We start from the raw sequence: 22,187 nt of genomic DNA on the forward strand, positions 1-22,187 counted from the left end.
TAAAGAAACTAATTTGAGAAGTCAAATGTATGCAGGTTTAAAACAGTTCATTTTCCATGATGAGAAATACAGGAGGGCTTTCTGTCCAGGTTGCTAATACAGACAATTTAAAATAGTCTTTCTTAGTTAACAGCAGTTAAAACTACTTAGCTCTTTTCAATTCCCATGGGATGAGTATTGCCTGAGTAATTACAGCTATAATCTTTTCAGTCTCTTTACAGACTTTTCTGCAGAATTATGTCATTAAGACAGAGCTTACCGTATGTAACATGCCTACAATGCAATTGTGTTTAATGGCTCCTACCTACTTCATTTTACCCATTTTCCTTCATAATTGGAATTTCACTAATGTTTTGTCACAGAAGTTTATGAAATAGATGACAAATAGAACATCAAATCTTCATTTATATACATAAAGATACTGACTTAATGGTAAAACTACAAGAAACATCCAGATGCCTAAGAAGAATCGAAAAATCTTTTAAAGAAAACTATTTTTTATTTAAATTCCATGTCTTAAGCACTGTGACAAAGTATATTTTTGAAATCTGTGTAAGTCTGAAACGTTTGCCCCTCTCTGCCCTCCCTCCAAATAAATGAGCCAATTTTATACATATCTACAGTATTTAATAAAGATGTCCAAACCAGCCAGAGTTTTTACATGAGTGTTTCAGCACTTAAAATAAAGAGAAATATTTAATTTGCTCTCACTCAGACAGCAAAATTAAATGGAAACATAACAGTCTTCTGAAGAAAGAATACATTAAACTATTTTTTCTCTGTGGGGAAAGGCAATATCTTAATGTGATGATTTAACAAAAACAACAGTTTAATTCAAGCAGTTAATAACTCTGTTCTTATTTAAATGCTTAAATGTTTGCCAGTTAATAATATCTGATCAAAAATTAATCAGTACTTCTTTTGGAGTCTGAATTAGTATTTTTTTTTATAACAAATTATCGGAAGTTATTCGATAGGGTTTTCTATAAATTCTTTGGCCACATACATTAAGGAAGTTAAATACACATGAAAGCTACTAGCTACAAGTACCTTAAAATAGTACACATTTACAGATTATACAGGGATCAGAGTGCAAATGTGGTGAGAGAGTTAGTTTCAAGGACTAAGTTACTTACAACATCCATTTTTACATCCCAAACAGAAAGGCTGTAGACAAACAAACTGAGATTCTTAGATTTAGAAATCTCTTTGCAGAGCTTCTTGACCACCTAAAAATGCCTCAAACTAAACTGTTGCTTCACGTAATAATGTTATCACTTTTAATTATGACATATAATCTGCAGTGTCTGTCTCCTCTTTTTTTTTTTCTTTTGAAGAATGTAGAAGTTCAGAAACTGCTCATATAAAGAACAGAAATAATGGTTGTATCCCCATATGGAATTATAAAGATTTGAGATTCTCTTATGTCTTTTGAAGATCTTTCGTAAGCAAAATATGAAAGCAGAAATCCATGTCAGTCCTCAGAGAAAGGTTAGGGTTATAGTGATTTTGTAAAAATGCTTAATTTTCTTCTTGCAGCATTTCTTCTATTTCTTTATCCCAGTTTTCATCACGCTTTTCTGATTCCGTCACCACCTCATACTCTTGAAGCTCTTGTTGTAATTCCTTTTCCCAATCAGCAGTTTCTTCTACAAGAGATAAATGATGTGTAAGAATTAAATTGATAATACAGAATGTTGCTTGTTTATATAAAACCAGATGAATTTGCACTGAATCTCTCTTATATCCCCCGAACTTTATGGACAATTCTCCTTAAAAACTAAAGAAACTTCAAGATCAGAAATTTCATCTTCTGTTGACCACAGATAGGAATTAATTAACATACAAGTCTATATTCCTACGTGCATACTGTAATAAAGATACAAAAAGCAAATATGCAGCTTAGTTCTAACAAGCGTCCCTTTGCAAGCTCATTTCCTAGTCTTTCAGTCTACTATCAACTGAGTCTCCCTTTGTACTTTAAATGTCCGGAAAAAATAAGTGAAGTTCCTAAGTTTTTTGAAAATACTGTTATGAAAAAAAATCACAATCAAATACTGTGGATAATTTAAAAAAAGAAGCAGGTATTCTCCTCACTGACATTTGTAGCTAAGCAAGCTCAGGGTTAAAGGTAATCATATTTCATACTTCAGGGCAAAAAATGAGTCAGAAGGCATTCCTGTGTTGTTAATCTCCATTTTAATTAGCTCTAACTATCATATGCAAGAGTATGGGGGAGGAGATGGGTGTTTGATGTGTTACATGTTGGTTAGTACTTCAGCCTAGATATGAAGGTACGTAATTCCACAGTCCAAGTCAGTAAGGCCAGCTGAGATTTCTCTGAACAAATTACACATTAATGACTTATTGAAACACTTGCATCAAAAAGTTAAATGCAAGGAACCGATACTACTTTTAAGAATCCCTCAAGCTTGGCTATGTGTTGGAAAAAATAACGATTTCAGAAAACAAGGATTCAGCAACATCCAAAACACATTGTAAGATGAATTCTGAAAATGGTATTATGATAAGCATCTACAGATACAAGTGTCCTCATAGTAAATAGTTCATTGTGTATGGCCAGAGTCACATCATCACAGATTGTTTGTATGCTTTTTACACTGATATTAGTTCTTCTGAATTATTTTAAGTATAAGCCCCACTTCATTTCTTCTCATCATTCTCAAAGCTATTTGTTAAATTTTAACTGTTACAAATGCATGTAAACCTTTTACAGCAGAGGCATCTGCAAGCTCACAGTCTGGTGCAAATACTGCCTTTTTAGCTGGTGTCACAAGAAGAGAACACAGCCTGACTTCCAAATACTGTACTTTACCTACAAGGATGTCAATTAAAGAAAGAAAAATTCATACACATAAGGACCTGTGAAAGAGAAGGCAGGGAAAGGAGGAGGTAGACAGAAAAAAATACTCCACTGTCACTTTCATAAAAGAGCCACCTAAAAATTGTTAGGTTCTTTGGATTTAAACTCCTCAGGGCTAACGTTCTGTATAAGACGTGGTTCGACTGTGGTAAGAATTATCATTAATTTCTGCAATATTTCATTGCAGGTTGTTTCATACACTTTGAAAAACAGTCACAAATCGACTTTCCTAAATTGAATTACAATTTTTTTTTTTTAAAATCAATCTATCTTAGAATTACTGTATTTAAGACACAGAAGGTAATAACGGCTTTACCTTCTACTACTGAAGTCTCTTCTCTCTTTTTGTCTAGCACCAGTTGTTCCATTTCTTTTCTTAGGTCTTCCTGATTCAGATTACAGGCATCAAAAGCATCACTCACAAATTCTGATACACCTGGACTTGTGGAAATCTCTTCCTCATCCTGCAGTAAGAGACTTTTGTATAAGCTTATCCAAAAAGGGGAAGGAAAATGTCACCAATACATACTTTCACTCATGTGACTGACTGCCTTTTCGATAGACTCAGCGAAGAAACAAACCAAATGCATTACTCTGACAGCTCTTTTTCTTTATGGGCTGTTTTTCTTTAAGAGTACTTTTGTATAGACAAAAATGTTAGATAGTTATACATGATCTGCTTTTCACCCTAGGCTCCTTTTTGTGTTCTCTTAACAACTTCAATTCTGGTTTTGTAATCTTCAGTAATAAACTCAGTAGTTTAGAACAGTACCTAAGACTAATACTAAATTTTGACCACAATTCAGTAACAGTTTTCTACACACAAATAAGATTAAGAGAGGACTGTTCTTTGGAAACCTTTCTAGCTTAATTTAGTCCACTGCGTATTATTGGCAAGTGAATGCACAGCTCTGCTTCTGCCAAGAGAGTTCTCTGGCACTGATTTTACAATCCAGAAATGAACAAGGGTCATTACGTGCCTAAGTTAAAGGTTTTTGCAGTATCAAGCAAAACTCTTCTTGCCGTTGCAATAAAATAATGTTGCTGTTGCAATGCATTATTTAGATTTCCTATACTTAAGCCTGACAACTGCTGAAGAGTTGGCCAGAACACGGCACACAAATATATTTTTATGAAGGTATCCCTCATGTCTAAATACAATGCAAACCTTCTACTCCAGACATTTTGGAAACGTCACTCTTCAGAGTAAAAACATGTTTTATTATAATGTGCAGCATACTAATGAAAGTTTCTTCTACTGAAAATGAGTTTAAAGCGTATGCACTAAAAATTAATATCACAGCAGAACAGCAGCAGGTTAGGAGTGTCAGATATTATTATGGTTTCATAGCACAACTTACTCAAAAAGATGCATAATTACCTATTAAGTTACAGTTTCACATACTAAATACCAGATAAAATATAACAGCATTTTTACCTCCTGAGATTTTATTTGAGGCTTTATTGTAACAGGTGGTGTTTTTGGCCGTACTGTTTCTGTCAAGAGGGAGAAAAAGGTAGATTACATTTAAGTATATAAAGATCTTTATTCTGCATAGCTATTAAATGTACAAGGAAATACTGTATTTTAAGTTTTAAGGAATCCTGGTGGTGAAAGGCTGAATTCAGCCATAGGTGAAGCATTTGCAACAACAAAACAGAAGAGAAGCAATTTTCTATTCTTAAGTAAGGCAAATTTAGCAATTATGACTCCAAAGTTAAATCACAGGAACGCCTCTGCCCCTCAAACCGATCCAAAGAACTACATAAATAGGAACAGTTGGGAATCGGAAAGAATGTCTTCTATAAAACACAAATTACACCACATGTCACAAGATCTTTAAAGTTACAAAGGTGTAGACTTAGTCACGAAATCCAGTTACTGCCTCTCATAGAAGTTCCCAAACTCCCCTGGTTGGGTACTACTACTGACACGGGCACTAGTTACTCTGAGGTGTACCAGACTACATCTGTATGCACACCCCTAAACACACGCAAGCGCAAGTGCTCCGCAGCCTTGCCGTCTTTCACAGGCAAAGGAAGTCACTGAAAAACATAAACCCTAGAAGCTGCTCCCAATTTCCTAAGAAAACTCACTGTGCATTCCGTATTTAGTAGCATGGTACTAGGAAGACAATGATTGTTTACAAGCAAGGAAAGATCTTTCTTCTTGGCAGGTAAAGGAACACCTCAGCTTTCCTCCTTGTGCAACTAGCAGGGTAGAGGAGTCACAATAAAGAGCCAAGTGGCTGCAAGAACAATTAACATACTGGGCAGGTTGTGGTAGTGATGGAGTGCTTGCTTAGCAGTTCTATTTGTTTAAACATGCAGAGCAGCTCTGAGCTTGCTGCACTGCTTTACTGCAGTGCGCCCAGGTGGACCCTTCCTGCTTACTCAGCAATTTCCGAAGGGGGAATTTTTTCAGGCTTAATTTTTAGAATTAAGATCAGCTCTAATTAAACTAACTCCCTAATTGGTAGCTGTCACTGCTTATACAGCTCATCTACTCAATGCCCACTGCTCTGTCCCATCCTCTCTCTTCCTTCCCCTTCCCAGTCTTCAGAGGACCTGTTATTGCACCCAACACCACAGCCAAACAGGCTCCAGCACTCCCTGCTCCGGGAGGCTGCAGAACATGGCACGAACTCTTCGCTGTCAGCACCGAGTGCCCAAAGCACCGTGCAAGGGAGGTGCCTCAAGCTCCATCTGCTGCTCTCATGCAGAAGTGGCACAGCAGCTCTGCACTGGGCCATGCAGCAGTCTGATGTGACTAACGTACCATTAGCACTGTTCTGGATCTACTGGCCTGGCATCACCTCTTCCACTGCTGATGTGCTCTCTGCCCCTGAGGTAACTTCATTCCCAAGTAAATAGTTATTAACACCTGGAGAAGGACTAGAACTTGTCATTTTGTTATAGATCTTATATAGTCTCTACACTAGAACATGGAATGTCTTCCATTTGTCCCTTCTTCCCTTTCATATCAACCATGCTAATTTAACTTTGTGAAAACAGCAGGTAAGAAGACAGACATAAAAATGGAAGGCAATTAATTCTATTTTATAGACGTCAGTCAGCTTTAAGAAGAAACTCTGAACATTATGAAGAGTTACCAACAGGCAATTACTTCCAGTTTTAGCCTCCAATTAGGGAATCCAACCTTCAAAAAGGTTATTTAAATCCAAAGTAACACAGATGATTCAGAGCTTCCCAAACCTATGCAATTTTCGAATCAAACAAAACACGTATTTACTACAGTCTGGTAAATGTATCTTTGTCATTACAGAATATACAGTCATTACGACAGTAAATTTATCTGTGTATCCTATACTGGTCTTCTGAATTGTATGAGATCCACAACAGGCCAAAAGACAGTGCTTTTTTTTTTTTTTTTTTCCTTTTTTTTTTTTTTTAAATGAAGATATGTTCTGTTTTCAGTCACAATGGTAATTTTACTAGACTAACTCTTTGGGTATTATCCAGCAACTTTCTCTTTGACTGGCAATTTCCAAGGGTTTGGATGACTCAAAGATAACAGTTTTGTTGTTCAATAGGGTCAGTTGCCATCTCTGCTGTAGAGTTGAGACACTTCAATTAAAACAGCTATAGTTTGGCAAATGTGAGCATCGTACTGTTAAAAAAAAAAAAAAAGGAGGTTATGCTGCCCTAGGAACTTACAGTCTAAGACTGCCCACTTAACTACATATTTAGCTTTCATAAAGGAAACCTTCAGCACTGTAATTAACGACAGAGTAACTTCTGTTTGACTAGCCAATCGGCCACGACAGTGTCAGCTTTCTTTTTTTCTGAAATTGGTTTACTGAAGCAATGATATACAGAAACAGAAATCAAATAAAAAGCTCAGTGGGAAGGGGAAGCATACTGGTAGTAAACAGACTTCACAGAGAATATGCTTATAAACAACAGTGAAGAAAGTCTCTTTTGGCAGAATTTATGGTTCTAATCTTTCCAAATGCAACCTTTTCCTCTCTACAAAGGACTAAATGCAGTAGCAAATGAAAGGATCCAATACTCAAAGATCTATTGTGAGGCGCTACAGAAACCAGAGAAAACAGTCACTACTCTTAATAGTTTCTAATATAATCCTATCAGTTGGCGTAATAAAAAATTCAGAGGAACAGAAATCCAAAAAAGATTAAAAAAAATCACAACAATAAAGAAATACAAGAAAGAAAATTAGATAAGTGCATTTAGATGCCAGTTAGGTGCAAAAGTTTATGAAATTGTGAGAATCCCAGTGATTTCCTGAGATGATGGTACCTGCACAGGGTAACAGTAAACACAGTTTGCTCATAGAAAATGACAAAAATGGGAGCTGAATATGGTGGGAGTGTAGAAGTGACATGACATGAACAGGTAAGTAGGAAATGAGCCTAAATACAGTCTGCACTGAAAGGTGAAGTCAAAAGCTTTCTGTTACGATGAAAGAGTTAGTCTAGGACATTTAAGAGTAGCTCTTTTACACGAGGAAAAAAAATTAAGTCTCGGCTTCCACAAAACTGATCAGTTGTTTCTCCATATAATCACATTTCCTCTATTGCTCTTCTGTGTCTATGGAGAGAAAAGAACATGCTTACAAACTACGAAAACAGTAGGAAGATTCACTATCATGTAATTCTCAACTTTGTTTTTTAACCTGCACATATTTTAAATTAAAGGTACAGAAAAAAATCCAAACCAACCACAAGTTCTGTAATACTTTGCTTAAAGCAGTCTTTTGAACTATACTGAGCAAAAGAATTATATCATTATAGTAAACATGTAAATCATGTTGGGCTATTTCTATATTGTCTTTGCAAATCTTCCCAGGGAGGGAACCCTGCTCCCCACAGCCCACTGGCGTGTGCTGGCAATAGCATACTCTCCTCAAAGGCTAGCATCCTCTGGAGTGCACGTGGCCCGTGGTCACTTTGCATAGATTTGGCCTAGATCTCCTCTGTGCTCCATGTAATATGCTCAAATGAGGCCATGATGTTTTTTAAGCTTACAAAGCCTGAAATAGCATGAGTAGCGTTTCTATGATTGACAGACAGCATGCTGTTCAACATGGGGACATGCTGCAATGTTTGACTGTATATAGCCCATTGGGACAGCAGACAACTGTCCTGGATAAAAGAAATCAGAATTGGTGCCTCGTGGCCTGCAGTAGATTCTGGAGTGACCTGTCTTGTCAGCATTGCTTGGATTTTAACTCGGAGAAAACTACTTTGTTCATTCTAGATAGGGACCTTGCCTGTGCTAACACACGTGCACTCTGAGCAGAACCTATGAGAAACAGAATGAGACAAACTGACAGCAAAGGCACACACACACACAAAAGCTTGAGGAAACTATTACAGTCCTTTTTTAAAAGGTATCTTCTATGCAACATGCAAGCCCGGCTCTGTAACTCCCTTTGTAACCTCCCCTTCACCCCAAGGTTCAGCTGCCTGTGTCCAAGGAGCCAGGGCCCAGCTGAGTAACCTTAGCTCAGACTGTGCAGAAAATTACCAAGTTGTGCAAAAGAGCTGTGAGAAAGTCTGTAAAAAGATAAGAAAGGTGAAATTAGAAACTGAGGTAGGTTTAGAAAGATGGGATCATTAGCAATGCAAGGACTGAAGAGGAGAAATACCAATATGGAAAGCTATTATATTCGAAAGAGGGGAAAAAGAAGTCAACTTGGCAGCGATCAGTTGGTTATCAGTCAGGCCAGCAGTGTCAACAGGACACGAGCATTAATGGATTTCATAGATGATGACAATTTATTGATGTTGGGGGTATGAGAATCTGTTCCAAGGTGCAGCGAAGGCTTTCTCCTTCTGCCTAATGCCTACCCAGCCTGCCAAGATTCTTCAGGTGTCTTACCAGGGGGGGTAAGCGTACCTAGCTTAAGCCCAGATTTAATGAGCTACTAGTTATCTTTTGTGTCTTCGCCAGTAACTGCTTTATACTCTTTAAGCTGCATATATTCCTCCTTGCAGAGTTTGTTTGCATGCAGATAAAGATGCCCAGTCGTTCATAAGAGGGTCAGTAAGAATCATCTGTACAAACTGATCAATTTAACTGAAGACACCTATGTTGAAGTGGCTTTTTCATCTCAAGGGTGAATCCCAGGTAGCCTCCTGGTCCCCATCTCCCTCCATTTCTATAATACATTGTGGGCCTTTCCACGTCCTGCATGCGTCTCTGCCTCCACCACCACAGTAATTCTACCCCCGTACCACTCACTAACTTCTGTTTGGCCTGAGGCCTAAGCAAAAGCTGAGAGCAAACCATATGCCAGCTGGCTGGGTTGGCTTATCAGGTGAACCAAAGGTACCTTCTACTTCTTTCTGACAAGTCAGAAAAGCACACCAGAAACACTAGTGGTCTTGAGCTGTTATAAGCCAAGTACAAAATTTCATCTGTTGAGATTTCCACTCTTCTGACAAAGTTAGCTGAAATTGGAAAATGGCTTAAAAGCACTGGGAGCCTCCTCTTCCCCCATCTGGACAAACACACCAAGTATGGTGAGAAAAGCACTGACTTAATAGGAAATCCAGGATAAAAATTCAAATGTCACCTGATGCATACAGTCAGTATGCATGACACTAACTTAATGAGCTGTGCTAAAACAAATCCTTTCCATACCTTTCAGTTGACTATCCTCTTCTCTGCCTTTGTTCTCTTCTTTTCCTACTGCTTGCTGTTGAGCTGCAAGTGCGGTGAGTTGTGCAGACTGTTTAATTAGGGACACCCTGTAGAAATAATTTCTCCAGAACACCTCCTCCTTTACGCTAGAGAGAACAAACAGATTTTGATTACTACATTTGGAAATATGGTTCCTTTTAGAATCTAGAAATGAAATAAAATTAAATATGCAGAGGGAAGGAGTAGACATAGCTGCCATTTAAGTAAAAACTTAAAAAAGACATTTGTGATATTAACACAGTTTAAAAATATCCATCATTGCAGAAGTTCTTGATCTGTTACAAGACAGTTACAATGGACTTGAACACATAACAATAATAATAATAATAATGTTATGTCTTTAGAAAAAGATTAACAGCATGCAGCAATACATAATTTGGAAAAATATTATGCTGTTCCATCTCTTTTGCCAAATTATGTTAACAAACCCAACAAGCCAAATAACCCTGTTCTCTTCACTTCTTCTCTAAACCCAACATTCTATCATTGTCAAACCGTATTGGTCTACATCTTCCCTAGGCCTCAGGTGGAACTGAAACATCTTTGATCTATAGGCAGAAGCCATTCCTAGATTGCAGCAGAACTATTTCACTATCTGAACATCTTTCAGCATGTCTGCAGTACCTTCAGTAGCTAGAAACTGCCATCTCGGAAATGACCAGCTCTGATAAGTGGGAGACTATCCCATTTCTTAGGTAACATTTCCCTCTGATAATCCTCCAGCAAGCAAGAAAATACCCAACCTTAACCCAGAGGGAACAGAAGCCAGAAATGCTAAGACCCGTGGGGAGGAAGGTGTGTAGGTCAGGAAAGATGGAAAGATGGAAGAGAGTGAAGTTACCTTCCTGCTGTCATGGTTTAACCTCAGTCGGCAACTGAGCACCACACAGCCGCTCGCTCACTCCGCCCCCCCCCCCGCGGGATGGGGGATAGAATTGGAAGAGCACAAGTGAGAAAAACTCATGGGTTGAGATAAAAACAGTTTAATAATTGAAATAAAATGATAATAATAATAATAATATGATAATAATAATAATACACAAAGCAAGTGATGCTCAATGCAATTGCTCACCACCTGCCGACCGATGCCCAGCCAGTCCCCAAGCAGCGGCCCCCCCGGCCAGCTTTCCCCAGTTTATGTACTGAGCATGACGTCACATGGTATGGAATGTTTCTTTGGCCAGTTTGGCTGTGCTCCCTCCCAGCTTCTTGTGCACCTCCAGCCTTCTCAGTCGGTAGAGCATGGGAAGCTGAAAAGTCCTTGGCTAGTGTAAGCATTACCTAGCAACAACTAAAACATCGGTGTGTTATCAACTTTGTTCTCACCCTAAATCCAAAACCCAGCACTGTACCAGCTACTAGGAAGGAAATTAACTCTATTCCTGCCGAAACCAGGACACCTGCCCATTCAGGCAAACAGTGACTATTAAGACTAAGAACAGGAAAAAAAACCCTATTAAGCAATGTGGTAGAATAGGCAAGGGTAGCAGAACCAGAGGCTGAAGACAGAGCATCAGAGACAGATCTGATGAAGACCTAGAATATGGGCAGAGCTTTAGGACTGACAGCAGCAAAGAGCAGCAGGGAAGGGGGTAAATAAAATGAGGAGCTGGGAAGGTTTATAAAAGGAGGAGATTTAATACAGAAAAGCTCACAAAGAAAGATGTTTTCTTTCCTGTTTCCATCCTTAGACAAGGAGACTAATGTTGGGAACTCCTACTTAACAAGAACGTTGACCTGTGAAACAAGTTTTAGGAGCAGAGTCTGGAACTGGACAAGGAAGGACAACAGCACTGGAATAGAGCTGGGTTCAAGAAGCCATACTGGAACAGGCCATAACAGCTGGGACAAAGACCTTATGGATCTTTTACTTAGGTCCACTAGAAGGAAAGCAGTTGCAACACAGAGCTTTTCCCATTGCCTATTGTGCTGGTTTTGGCTGGGATAGAGTTAATTTTCTTCACAGTAGATAGTATGGGGCTGTGTTTTGGATTTGTGCTGAAAACAGCCTTGGTAACACAGGGATGTTTTCGTTACTGCTGAGCAGTGCTGACACAGAGCCAAGGCCTTTTCTGCTTCCCACCCCACCCCACCAGCAAGCAGGCTGGGGGTGCACAAGAAGTTGGGAGGGGACACAGCCGGGACAGCTGACCCCAACTGACCAGAGGGATATTCCACACCATATGACGTCATGCTGAGCATATATAAAGCTGGGGAAAGAAGGAAGGAAGGGGGGGGGACATTCGGAGTGATGGCGCTTGTCTTCCCAAGTAACCGTTACGCATGATGGAGCCCTGCTTTCCTGGGGATGGCTGAACACCTGCCTGCCCATGGGAAGGAGTGAATGAACTCCTTGTTTTGCTTTGCTTGCGTGCGCGGCTTTTGCTTTGCCTGTTAAACTGTCTTTATCTCAACCCACGAGTTTTCTCATTTTTACCTTTCCGATTGTCTCCCCCATCCCACCGGGGGGGGAGTGAACGAGTGGCTGTGTGGTGCTTAGTTGCCAGCTGGGGTTAAACCATGACACCTATTCAAAACCAGTTTTTCTTGCATGCATCGCTACTGTTTTGGGATGCATTCTTTTACCATTTCTCCAGGGGACTTCTGACTATCTCTAGTAACCTTTTTGGGGTGTCAGTTACACCAATAGGTCTGAAACATTTTTGTTGCTGCATTTACCTTTGGGAAAAAGGTTTTCAATTAATTTAGCACACTGGACATGAAAAAATTTAAGGTCTCTCCCATACTTAAGTCAACAGGTTCTTATTAGTTCTGAATGTCTAACAGATCTACTTCTGTTCTTTCCTCCCATTGCTAAACTGCAATGCACATGCAATACTCCACGCATTTGAAATTAGCAGGTATAAAATACATACAGAGGAAGTACATAAAGAAAGAATTGAAGGAAGTGAAAAGAAAAAGGAGTAATTTACAAATATTTACAGACACATTAAAAGTACAACGATACATAGTTACCAGCAGAAATTACTTACTGTTTGGGAACGAGATCAAACCTCATCCTATTGAGAAGTTCATCTTCTTGTAACATCACCACTGCAACAGGGTACATTTGATCAAAGTCAAAATTAAACTGCACACCTGCTGGAGGATCCCGCAGAAAATTTCGTTTATCCTTTGAAGAACATATTTATGGTCATTAACTGGTATCAGAGAAAGGATATCATATTTCACACACAAGACCAGCAAAGCAATCCCACTTCTCACATAATTCTATCACACCACAAAGCTGTAAAGCCTTTATAAAAATAAAAAATTATACTGGGGATCTACTTTGGCTCAAGTTGATACTGAAAGAACTATTTACTCTTGCACATGATCAGTACAGTGACAGACACATTAAAAGAAGTATATTGAAAATATATAATTTAATAATGCTAGCCAAACTTACTTTGGAAAAAAAAGGAAGTTTTAACCTCTCCCAACAGAAAAATTTCAAATCTTACAGGAAACGAAATACTTACTGCTGACAAGGCCAGTATTTGCTGTTGAATTGTCTCTTCTTCATTGCTGTCTACCCAGGGAGGCACTGCTGCTTCTGTTATTGAAAGGAGGAAAATAATCACACATGTATTATTAAAAAAAAAAAAAAAAAACCACCACAAAACACACCTTACATAAAGTAACATACAATGTCACAAAAATAAGCAGACTTACGTCAGTAAGCCAATTCATTGTTCCTTTTTCCTAAACTAAGCTCATGGCATAAGGGCGAAACTCTAGGAATGGATCTTTGCTTATCAGAGGTAAAAAAAATAAAAAATAAAAGTTACTGACTTCTGTTATTGTAAAACTAAAACTGTGGGGATTTCTTTGCAGTGTGGACCAGTCAGAACTTGGTGCCTCTTAGTTTATTTACTGAAGTAGTGCTGTATAACTGGTTAAGTTGCCTGCAAATAGAAATTTCTAGATTCACTTTAAACGTGTAAACTTTGTCTAAATTAAGCTTTCAAAATAATTTACTGTTGTATTAATTTTCTAACACCTAGAAGACACCAATTTTTTAACTATGGAGAAAAATGTTATAAAATTGTTAGAAATTACAACACGTTATACACTGAATAAGCATACTCGAGTTCAGCTGATTTATACATTTACACAGATACTTCCAAACTAGTTCTGCAGGCTGTACACAGAGGAAAATAAACTCTTGTAGATGTATTAATCTCTTCACTATCAATGCAAATGCAGCCTACAGAGACATTATGATGCATCTGTAGCAGTTAGCAAATAATTCTTGTGCACTGAAACTAACAATGCTTATTTGCCTATGCACCTTCCATCAGCAAGATCTTTCACCCACATAGATTCACATCTGATGCTAATGCTTCTTTCAGTTAGGCCACCTGCTACTTCTTTTTTCACCAATCTAGCTACCTATTTTCATGAAACTTGTAGAAATATATTAACAGATGCCAAAGTTTACTAACAGACCCAAAAAGACAGAAATACAGACAATGCGATCACATAAGCAGTCTTGCAAGAAGAAACCAGACTAACATACTAACTACAGACAGTATGAAAAATTTTATCATGATCCATTTAAAACCAGCTCATTTTCAAGATTAACAATAGAGCTACTAATTATTCAAACTGTCAGAAATTATTGTGTTCAGGTAACACATTAAAAGAGACAAAACCCAATGATGAAACACAATGTAAAAAAAAAAGTGCTTATTTTACAGTCTCAAATAGATCCACTGATGTCAATGAGTGGGTAACTTGAAGGATTTAGATCACAGATAATTATAAAGCAAATGATTTATGGGAAAGCAAAGGATCAATTATGCCTTTAATGTAAGTAGAGCAACTCCTACAGCAAAACTAATTAAGTACTATAGTGCAAACCCTAACCCATGTTTTTCATTTCATTATGAAAATGCGACATGATTGCTAAAGCTCAAAAGTAATCAGCATGCCTGTTTTTAATAAATACACAGGCTTAAGATTCAAAACAGCAATAAGTGATCGGCTTTGGTAGCACAGTGATCTTTGAGTTAATTTCATAAAGCTGAATTTGGTTAAAAAAGCAAATCTAAACCAACTAGATAATGTAACGCTAACCTCACTCAAAAATGTCATCTTCCTATTCCACAATATATGTTAGGTTCTGCCATAATGTGTTTCATTAAACAGAGTTTTGATAGATTAGGTTTAGCTATAGCTCAATTATCCAGCTTCCAGCAAGTTTTAGCTTATGCAATGTTATGCATTATCAAAAAAAGCATACATTACCTGATTTTTTTGTTTGCTGCTCTTGGACAAATTTTTTCTGTTCCTTCTGAAAATCTCCAATAATTGTCTAAAATAAAAATTAGGGAACCACAATAAAAAAAAAATCATTCCTCTTGTTTCATGTTCACTCAGAAAGTGCTTTCACACAGAAGGATCATACTCTCATATCCCTGGTGGCCCTTTTTGTAACTTAATTAAAGGTGTTTCATGTAAATCATACGTTCACCTTTACTGAAACATTCAATTTTGCCTTTAAAAGTTTAAACTATTGTGTAGGCTTTCAAAATTATATTTATAGTTTTATCAAGTTCAGGGGACAAAAAAAAAAAAAGGAGGAAAATCCTAGCTGGTAATTTGAACATCAGCATACTATGCATATATACTTACCGCCTTACCTTATCAAATACAGACAACATAGACTGTTTAAACTTATTTGAACACGTTTTTAAAGCATTAAACACTTGAAGGTACCCTTGGCCTTACAGTAAGTTTCAAGAGTTGCCTAAGAAATATATCCACTGCAATAAATCGGACTTGTAAAATTATTAAGTATGATTTTCAGAATGTCTGCTTAGCTGAAATATAATCATTTCTCCATTTATGTTGTTGACAAATTTTCATCAAAAAATTATGTTCAGAAATATCCTATATTGAATTTAGAATTAAAAAATGGAGAATGGTCTCAGAAGTCGGCATGCCATAATCTAGAAGTAACAATGCAAATGTTGTTCTGTAGTTGAAAGCAGAGGCAAAAAACCATGAAGCTAGAAATGAATACTTAAACCACTCACAAAATACAAATTTTATGCAGTGAGGTCTATGGCTTAACAAGTTGTCAAAAAGCACGCAAGTCTTCAAGCTAAATCCTGATAAATTCCTCCAAATTTTTTTTCCTCCAACAACCCAGCATTTCAGTTTAAGATTAACATCAGTGAGAGAACTACTGTAGCACCTGTTATACAAATAGATCGTTGTGGTTCCTCCTGGTTGTAAGTTATATGAATTTTTGGTATTTATGGAATAAAAAAATTTGTATGGTGTAAGAAAAAAGTTTTACGATGATAAAGCTATAACCCTGTTTCTCTCATATATAAACTTATTAGTCAAAACAGGAAACTCATATTAGTCTAAGGCATTCACAGAAAAAAGAAAATGGTATTTTAGGCATAAAATATGCTGTAGGTACTTAGCTACAGTTTCTTATGAGCATTATTATTTGTGTATTAAATTACCAAATAACCTTCTTATTCAGTTCTTCCTTTTTCATGTGGATCAAAATGACGTTAGACTCTAATATACTGTAGTAGGAAATATAACTCTGCTATTATATAGAGAGAGTTGTCACTAAAAAGTCAATGAAATCTGGAGACAAAATTCGATCATAACAGAAATTTAGAAGTGTCATTTGATGATTAACTTGGAAGACAACAGGAAAACTAATTATACCAAGAAATTGAATTTCACTGTATTTTAAAAAAAAAAAAAAAAAAAAGGAAACGCTTTAGTTCCCCTGAAGGGGTGTCTGAGAGACAGGAGCAGGAGGAGGGGTCTGGCTGCATCTCCCATGTCTGATACTCTGGATACACAGCCCCACTACAGCTGGGTTGGTTTTGGCCAGTTCCCTTTCCCTTCCCCTTCCAAGCTACCCTTGCTAAAAAACACAGAACACTACATAGCACTTATCGCTGCCTTTTTTTTTTTCTCCTCCTCCCCCGCCAAGTTCATGACTTAAAGCACTGGAATAACACTTGCTGGCAGAAGTTAAGCAACTGGAGCTGGCAGCCAGAACAGAGAGGGCAAGAGATAAGTGGCAGGGTCCGGGGGGGGGGATAAGAACAAGACAATAGTAAGTTGTTTCATTAACTCACTGGGTCTTATGAAACCATACCTGTATAGCTCTAGGGTCTTAGTATACAATACCCACAAAGCTGACCTAATTCTGACTCTTGCGTCAGAGATGCATTTAAGACGCAGGCTATAGCATTCCTTTTTCCACCTAAATAAACTGGGGAAAAAACCCAGCCCACACACCTCCCAGCCATCCCCCAACTGCCTGTCTCTACTAATTCTGCTAGCCTTTCCTCCTATGTCAGCATTTTTTGTATTTTCTTCTGGTTTTTCTCCAGTGTATCTACATCCTGAAGGAATGGAACACAGGTGCAGTACTGAGTAAAGCAGGGTGACCATTTTTTGGCATGTCTACCCTGAATAAATATTTCAGTCACATCATTTACCATGACAGGAGATACCTGCTCTTGAAATACGTAATTCCTAAAGCCAGCTTAAAGAAATGTTATCACATGCCAGATTTGCTACACATTACAACAACAGTAAGCAAGCAGATCTTTCAGATCAAGTATCTAGAAATAAAATACCTTATCAATGATACTGTCAATTTTTCCTTCTTCTACAGACTTCTTTATTGTATGTGCTGTTTCGGCAACAGATTCAGATATCTTTTTTGTAGCAGCAGTGGCAAAATTGAAGAGGTAACCTTTCACAGATGAGAAGAGAAAGAGCTGAAAAAAGATCTCTTTACATCCAGTTCTCTTACTAGATTTTCCTTTCTCTTTAGACATTTGGATACCTACTTAGAATCTTCCTTCAAATTCATTTAACCCAGCTTCTGGCCTACAAAGAACTCCTAAAATCCTGTTTACCCTCTTCTAGTTCATATTCTTTACTGATGATGATCAAACTGTATGTTTGATCGCAACTTTCTGTAAATCAAACTTTTACACATGAACCTTGTTTACTAAATCAAACATTCCTAATGGTCCTTGAAATATTGCTTTCCAATGAATTTTCTGAAGCAATGTGTCTTTCCTAATTTCATTCAAGTATTTCGGAGACATTAAGCAATAAAGTAACTTTAGCAACAGTATTAAAACAGAATTATATTTTTTTAAGAAAATCAACATGCACAATAAAGTCTCATTAAGTAAGGCAGCAAATGCATGAAAAACTTTAGGCAAGTAACACTTGAGATTCCTTCAAAAGTCTTAAGATAGAAGCTTGCTCTTGATGTTTGCCCTCTTCTATTTTGCATTGTCTTCCTCTTTTTAGCTCCATGAGAAACACTGTGGCCGTTTGCTTATTTTTCTGGATACATTCAGTGTCAGAACAGTAGTAACAAACATTTTCAAAGACTAACTAGCATTTTTTTATATTAGCAGTGCTGAAGTGAAGGAAGGTGGCAGGGAAAGAACTATGTAGCATGGACAGCTGCCTTGTATTGGTCATTTTTAATTAAGGATAACAAACTTGCAAGCAGCAAGATGTATATCACCAACCTTCAGAAACACTAAATATCAGTTTATTGACAAAGGATCTTAAAACAACATTGGTATTGTTTATTTCTCAGGTAATGACATGATGTCACAAGCACTTTATTACATTTGAACAGTTGTACTATGACTGTAATATCACAGTTACAGTATATAAAATGATACAATGTCGCTAAGTGCCATAGTAAATAAAATAATTTCAGAGGAATCTAGATAGATTGGAGCATTGGGCAATCATCATTGGCATGAAATTTAACAAGAACAAATGCCAGATTCTGCACCTCGGACAGAGTAACGCCGGGCACAAGTATAAATTGGGAGAGGAGCGACTGGAGAGCAGCCCTGCAGAGAGGGACCTGGGGTGCTGGTCGACAGCAGGCTCAATACGAGTCAGCAGTGTGCCCTGGCAGCCAAGAGGGCAAACCGCATCCTGGGGTGCATCAAACACAGCGTAACCAGCCGGTCAAAAGAGGTGATTGTCCCGCTGTATTCAGCGTTGGTGCGGCCTCACCTTGAGTACTGTGTGCAGTTCTGGGCCCCACAATTTAAGAAGGATGTGAAGGTACTCGAATGCGTCGAGGAGGGCAACAAAGCTGGTGAAAGGGCTGGAAGGCATGTCCTGTGAGGAGCGGCTAAGGACTGCGGGCTTGTCTAGTTTGGAGAAAAGGAGGCTGAGGGGTGACCCCATTGCTCTTTACAGCTTCCTGAGGAGGGGAAGTGGAGAGAGAGGTGCTGATCTCTTCTCCCTCAGATCCAGTGACAGGATGTGTGGGAATAGTTCAAAGCTGCATCAGTCAGGGGAGGCTCAGACTTGAGATTATGAAACATTTCTTTACTGAGACCATATTCAAACACTGGAACAGGCTTCCTAGAGAGGTGGTCGATGCCCCAAGCCTGTCAGTGCTTAAGAGGCATTTGGACAATGCCCTTAATAACATGCTTTAACTTTCAGTCAGCCCTGGAGTGGTCAGGCAGTTGGACTAGATGATCATTGTAGATCCCTTCCAACTGAAATATTCTATCCTATTCTAATTCTAGGGTTAGAAGTAGTAACAGTGGATCTAAACCGCATAGTAACTACCAAAGATATGTTTGAGGCATTACTAAGAATGCAAAGTACATGGGATGGTAAGAATATTTTAGTTATTCCAGAAAATAAACTTTGACTTTTATACAGGGGATTTAAAAAAAAACCCAGCACTTCTGTTTCAAACAAACAAAAAAACACCTTCCTTCTCAAGACATCACAAAAATTCCAGTTTCCTTATAAGTTAGAAATATAAGAAATAACCTTACCACGCAAAAATATGTGAGTTGTTTTAACACACAGTTGTTAGCCACTGGTAGAATGAATTACTTTGGAACATTCCTGTCACCTTTTGGAAAGCTGACTGTTCTTCGTGGTGTATAAAATATTGTCTCTTTAGTGATATCACCAAACCAATACTGACAAATGCAGAGGTCTAGCCAACTCTCAAGCAAGCCAGTTTTTTATATGTAACTTCCATTTATAAGCCACAGAATGGTGGCAACCAAACTTCCTTCAAGTACTTGCTAGCATCTTTCGTATCTGTTATCAGGCTTTACAACCCATCACATGCTTCACATGGTATTAAAAAAATGCCTATCTTCTACACTTTAGATATAGACATATATACTGTCCCCCTTATGACAGTAGAGGAAGCAGTAGCCTACTGGATTGTTTCCTCCCTATCAGCTTTTATTGGTCATTTTATGTATCCCTGGAAATTTTCTCATATGCAATTGTTTTAGGTGAAAAAGGTGCCAAAACATTTGCTGTCCAGCGACATTTTGGTATTGTTGGGCAAAGTGGTTTTGGCCAGTCCTGGAACCAGTCTGAAGAACAAAATGCTTTTTGCTTCCATTAAGGGCAAATATTCTTCTGAACCGAGGTACTTATAAAACCTCAGTAAGAGGTGGTACTTAGCCTTAGAAAAATAGAATCAGTGGTGGAAAAACAACACTTCCACTTTCAAATGAACAAGAAGGTTTCCCTCCCTCTTACAAATCTATGCCTGTATTAAGAATATGTATCGAGCAATATTTCTATTATAAGTTCACACTGACAAACTCTCCTAACCTTTCTAATGATGTGATAATGAGCAAAAAATAATCTATGTAAGGCTTCAGTTTTACCAGTAAAATCCTTTATGTGCTAGGGGAGTCTTTCCACACAGCTACCCTGGTTGTTAGTCATGCAGATGTTTCTAGAGTAATCATGTGTTAAAACAGTGATGTCCAAATCCTTACAAAAAAGCCTTTCCACCACCATCTTCTCTGGCGTCACAGACAATGAATCCATGGATCACTAAACCAAATTCTCACTTGCAGAGCAAATTATATCTGTAACAGTCAACACTTACTCTTCCCCTGAAAATTCAAAGTCTTTTTTCCTTCCTGAACAGTCAGAGTGACTACCAGATTAGGATCAATTTACAACAACCAGACAAGTCTTTGACCAAACTACACAGATAATCTGCTGCAGCTCATGTAGCCCAAGGCAAAGCACAGTAAAGAACCATCTCAGACTAACCTTTCTGCTGATATTGACCCAGCATTTCAGAGCACCAGTAAGAAAACAATTTAGCAACGAGTATGGAGCTGTACTTTGGATTAATTTTATCTAAGAATCTACTATAGTAAAGCAGAATTCTTACCTATAGTAAATTACAGCCTTGCCTCATTAGAGATGAGTTCAACAAAATAATCAAACCCTATTACTCTCCTATGAAAAATCACAGAAACTCCACACCAATTCATGAAGTACATTGTATATATACATCACTTCTCCCACAATGACAACAAAACAGATACTTAAAGAAAGTTTCAGAACTGTGGAAGAGACTGGACAAGCTGCATGAAAAACTACACGGTAGTGATGCATGCCATAGACCGCAGTTAACAAACATCATTTAAAAGAGATGCAAAACCAAGATATGTGAAAACATAGAATAAAAAAGGGTAGAGGAGAATGACTTTTAACACTTCTTCACTGAGATCATTTTCCGTACTAGCTAAGCTGACCTGAATTACCATTTACATCTGGAAAGACATGCTTCAGAGCTGTTTTGTTTTTTTAAAAAGAGTATTCTGGTGACCTCAAACTTGCATTCCCCATTTTGCATCACTATGCAAGCTACATTGGAGTCATAGCTATCTAGATGAAAAGTGATTTTTCTTTTACATTTGCTGAACTGAGAATAAACATGCTTAACTGATCTTAAAACCTAGCTCTAGCTGTTTAGTTCAACTAAAGCTTTGGTTTATGTGCTAATGGTAAGTACTAGTAACTTCTCCAACCCCTAAACGTGCATTAGACCGGTCTACCTTCACTTCTCCAGTCGCTAGTCTGCTCTCACCACACTAAGGGGATTTTGCTGCTAAGACTACTGTTTTATTTTTTTTTTTTTTTTTTAAGAGAGACCCCCTAGCAGCACTCCCCGCGTGAAGATGCCCGGGCACGACACACCCCTCCAACAAGTGAAGCTATTCTTTTACTCGAGCCTTCTCCTTGCATGAAGGCACCCAGCAGCGATGTGTGTGGGAGGGGGAGGAGCCCCACACCTCTCCGCGGCGGCCCAGGGTACCGCGGGGGCGGGGGGAGCGGAGCGGAGGCGCTTCGGCCGCGGGGGCAGCGCGAGAGGCGCCTTCTGGTCAGGTGCGGGTGTGCCCCGAGGCTGGCGGTGCCGGGCGGCCTCCGCCCCGCTCTCCCCGCCAGCACCGGCGTGCGAGGGCAGGACACTCACTGCCGAGTCCCTTGGCCTGGCTGAGGAGCGCCTCCGAGTCCACCTGCGGCTCCACCTGCTCCGAGCCCTGCACGGCCGGCTCCGCGCCCGCAGCCGCCGCCGCCTCCTCATCCTCCTCCTCCGCGGAGCTGCTCCTCTCCTCGGCCGACAGCAGCTTCTCCTCGCCCGCCCGCTCCAGCCCCAACCAGCTGCCCAGGCCGCGCAACATGGCGCAGGAGCGGCGGCGGCCGCGCTCGGCCGCTAACGGGCACTCCTACCGCCAAGGGGCGAGCAGCTCTGTATGCGGAAGCCCGGGCTGCCCGCTCC

The 22,187-nt window shown here is 38.9% G+C and overlaps 1 protein-coding gene across 1 annotated transcript; it reads right to left on the bottom strand.

Annotated features, from left to right (window-relative positions):
* Positions 1-32: 32 nt before the first annotated feature.
* Positions 33-22,172, bottom strand: SYAP1 (synapse associated protein 1). Its single transcript, XM_076357035.1, has 9 exons — positions 21,882-22,172; positions 17,203-17,321; positions 14,828-14,894; positions 13,057-13,130; positions 12,568-12,707; positions 9,515-9,660; positions 4,323-4,381; positions 3,201-3,348; positions 33-1,649 (listed from the first exon to the last, which is right to left on the bottom strand). Exons 1-9 carry the CDS (start codon positions 22,087-22,089, stop codon positions 1,522-1,524), a joined length of 1,089 nt encoding a protein of 362 aa, XP_076213150.1. The 5' UTR covers positions 22,090-22,172; the 3' UTR covers positions 33-1,521.
* Between the last annotated feature and the right edge of the window lie 15 nt (positions 22,173-22,187).

The sequence above is a fragment of the Aptenodytes patagonicus genome, chromosome 1 (assembly GCF_965638725.1).
Source record: "Aptenodytes patagonicus chromosome 1, bAptPat1.pri.cur, whole genome shotgun sequence".
Classification (NCBI taxonomy): Eukaryota; Metazoa; Chordata; class Aves; order Sphenisciformes; family Spheniscidae; genus Aptenodytes; species Aptenodytes patagonicus.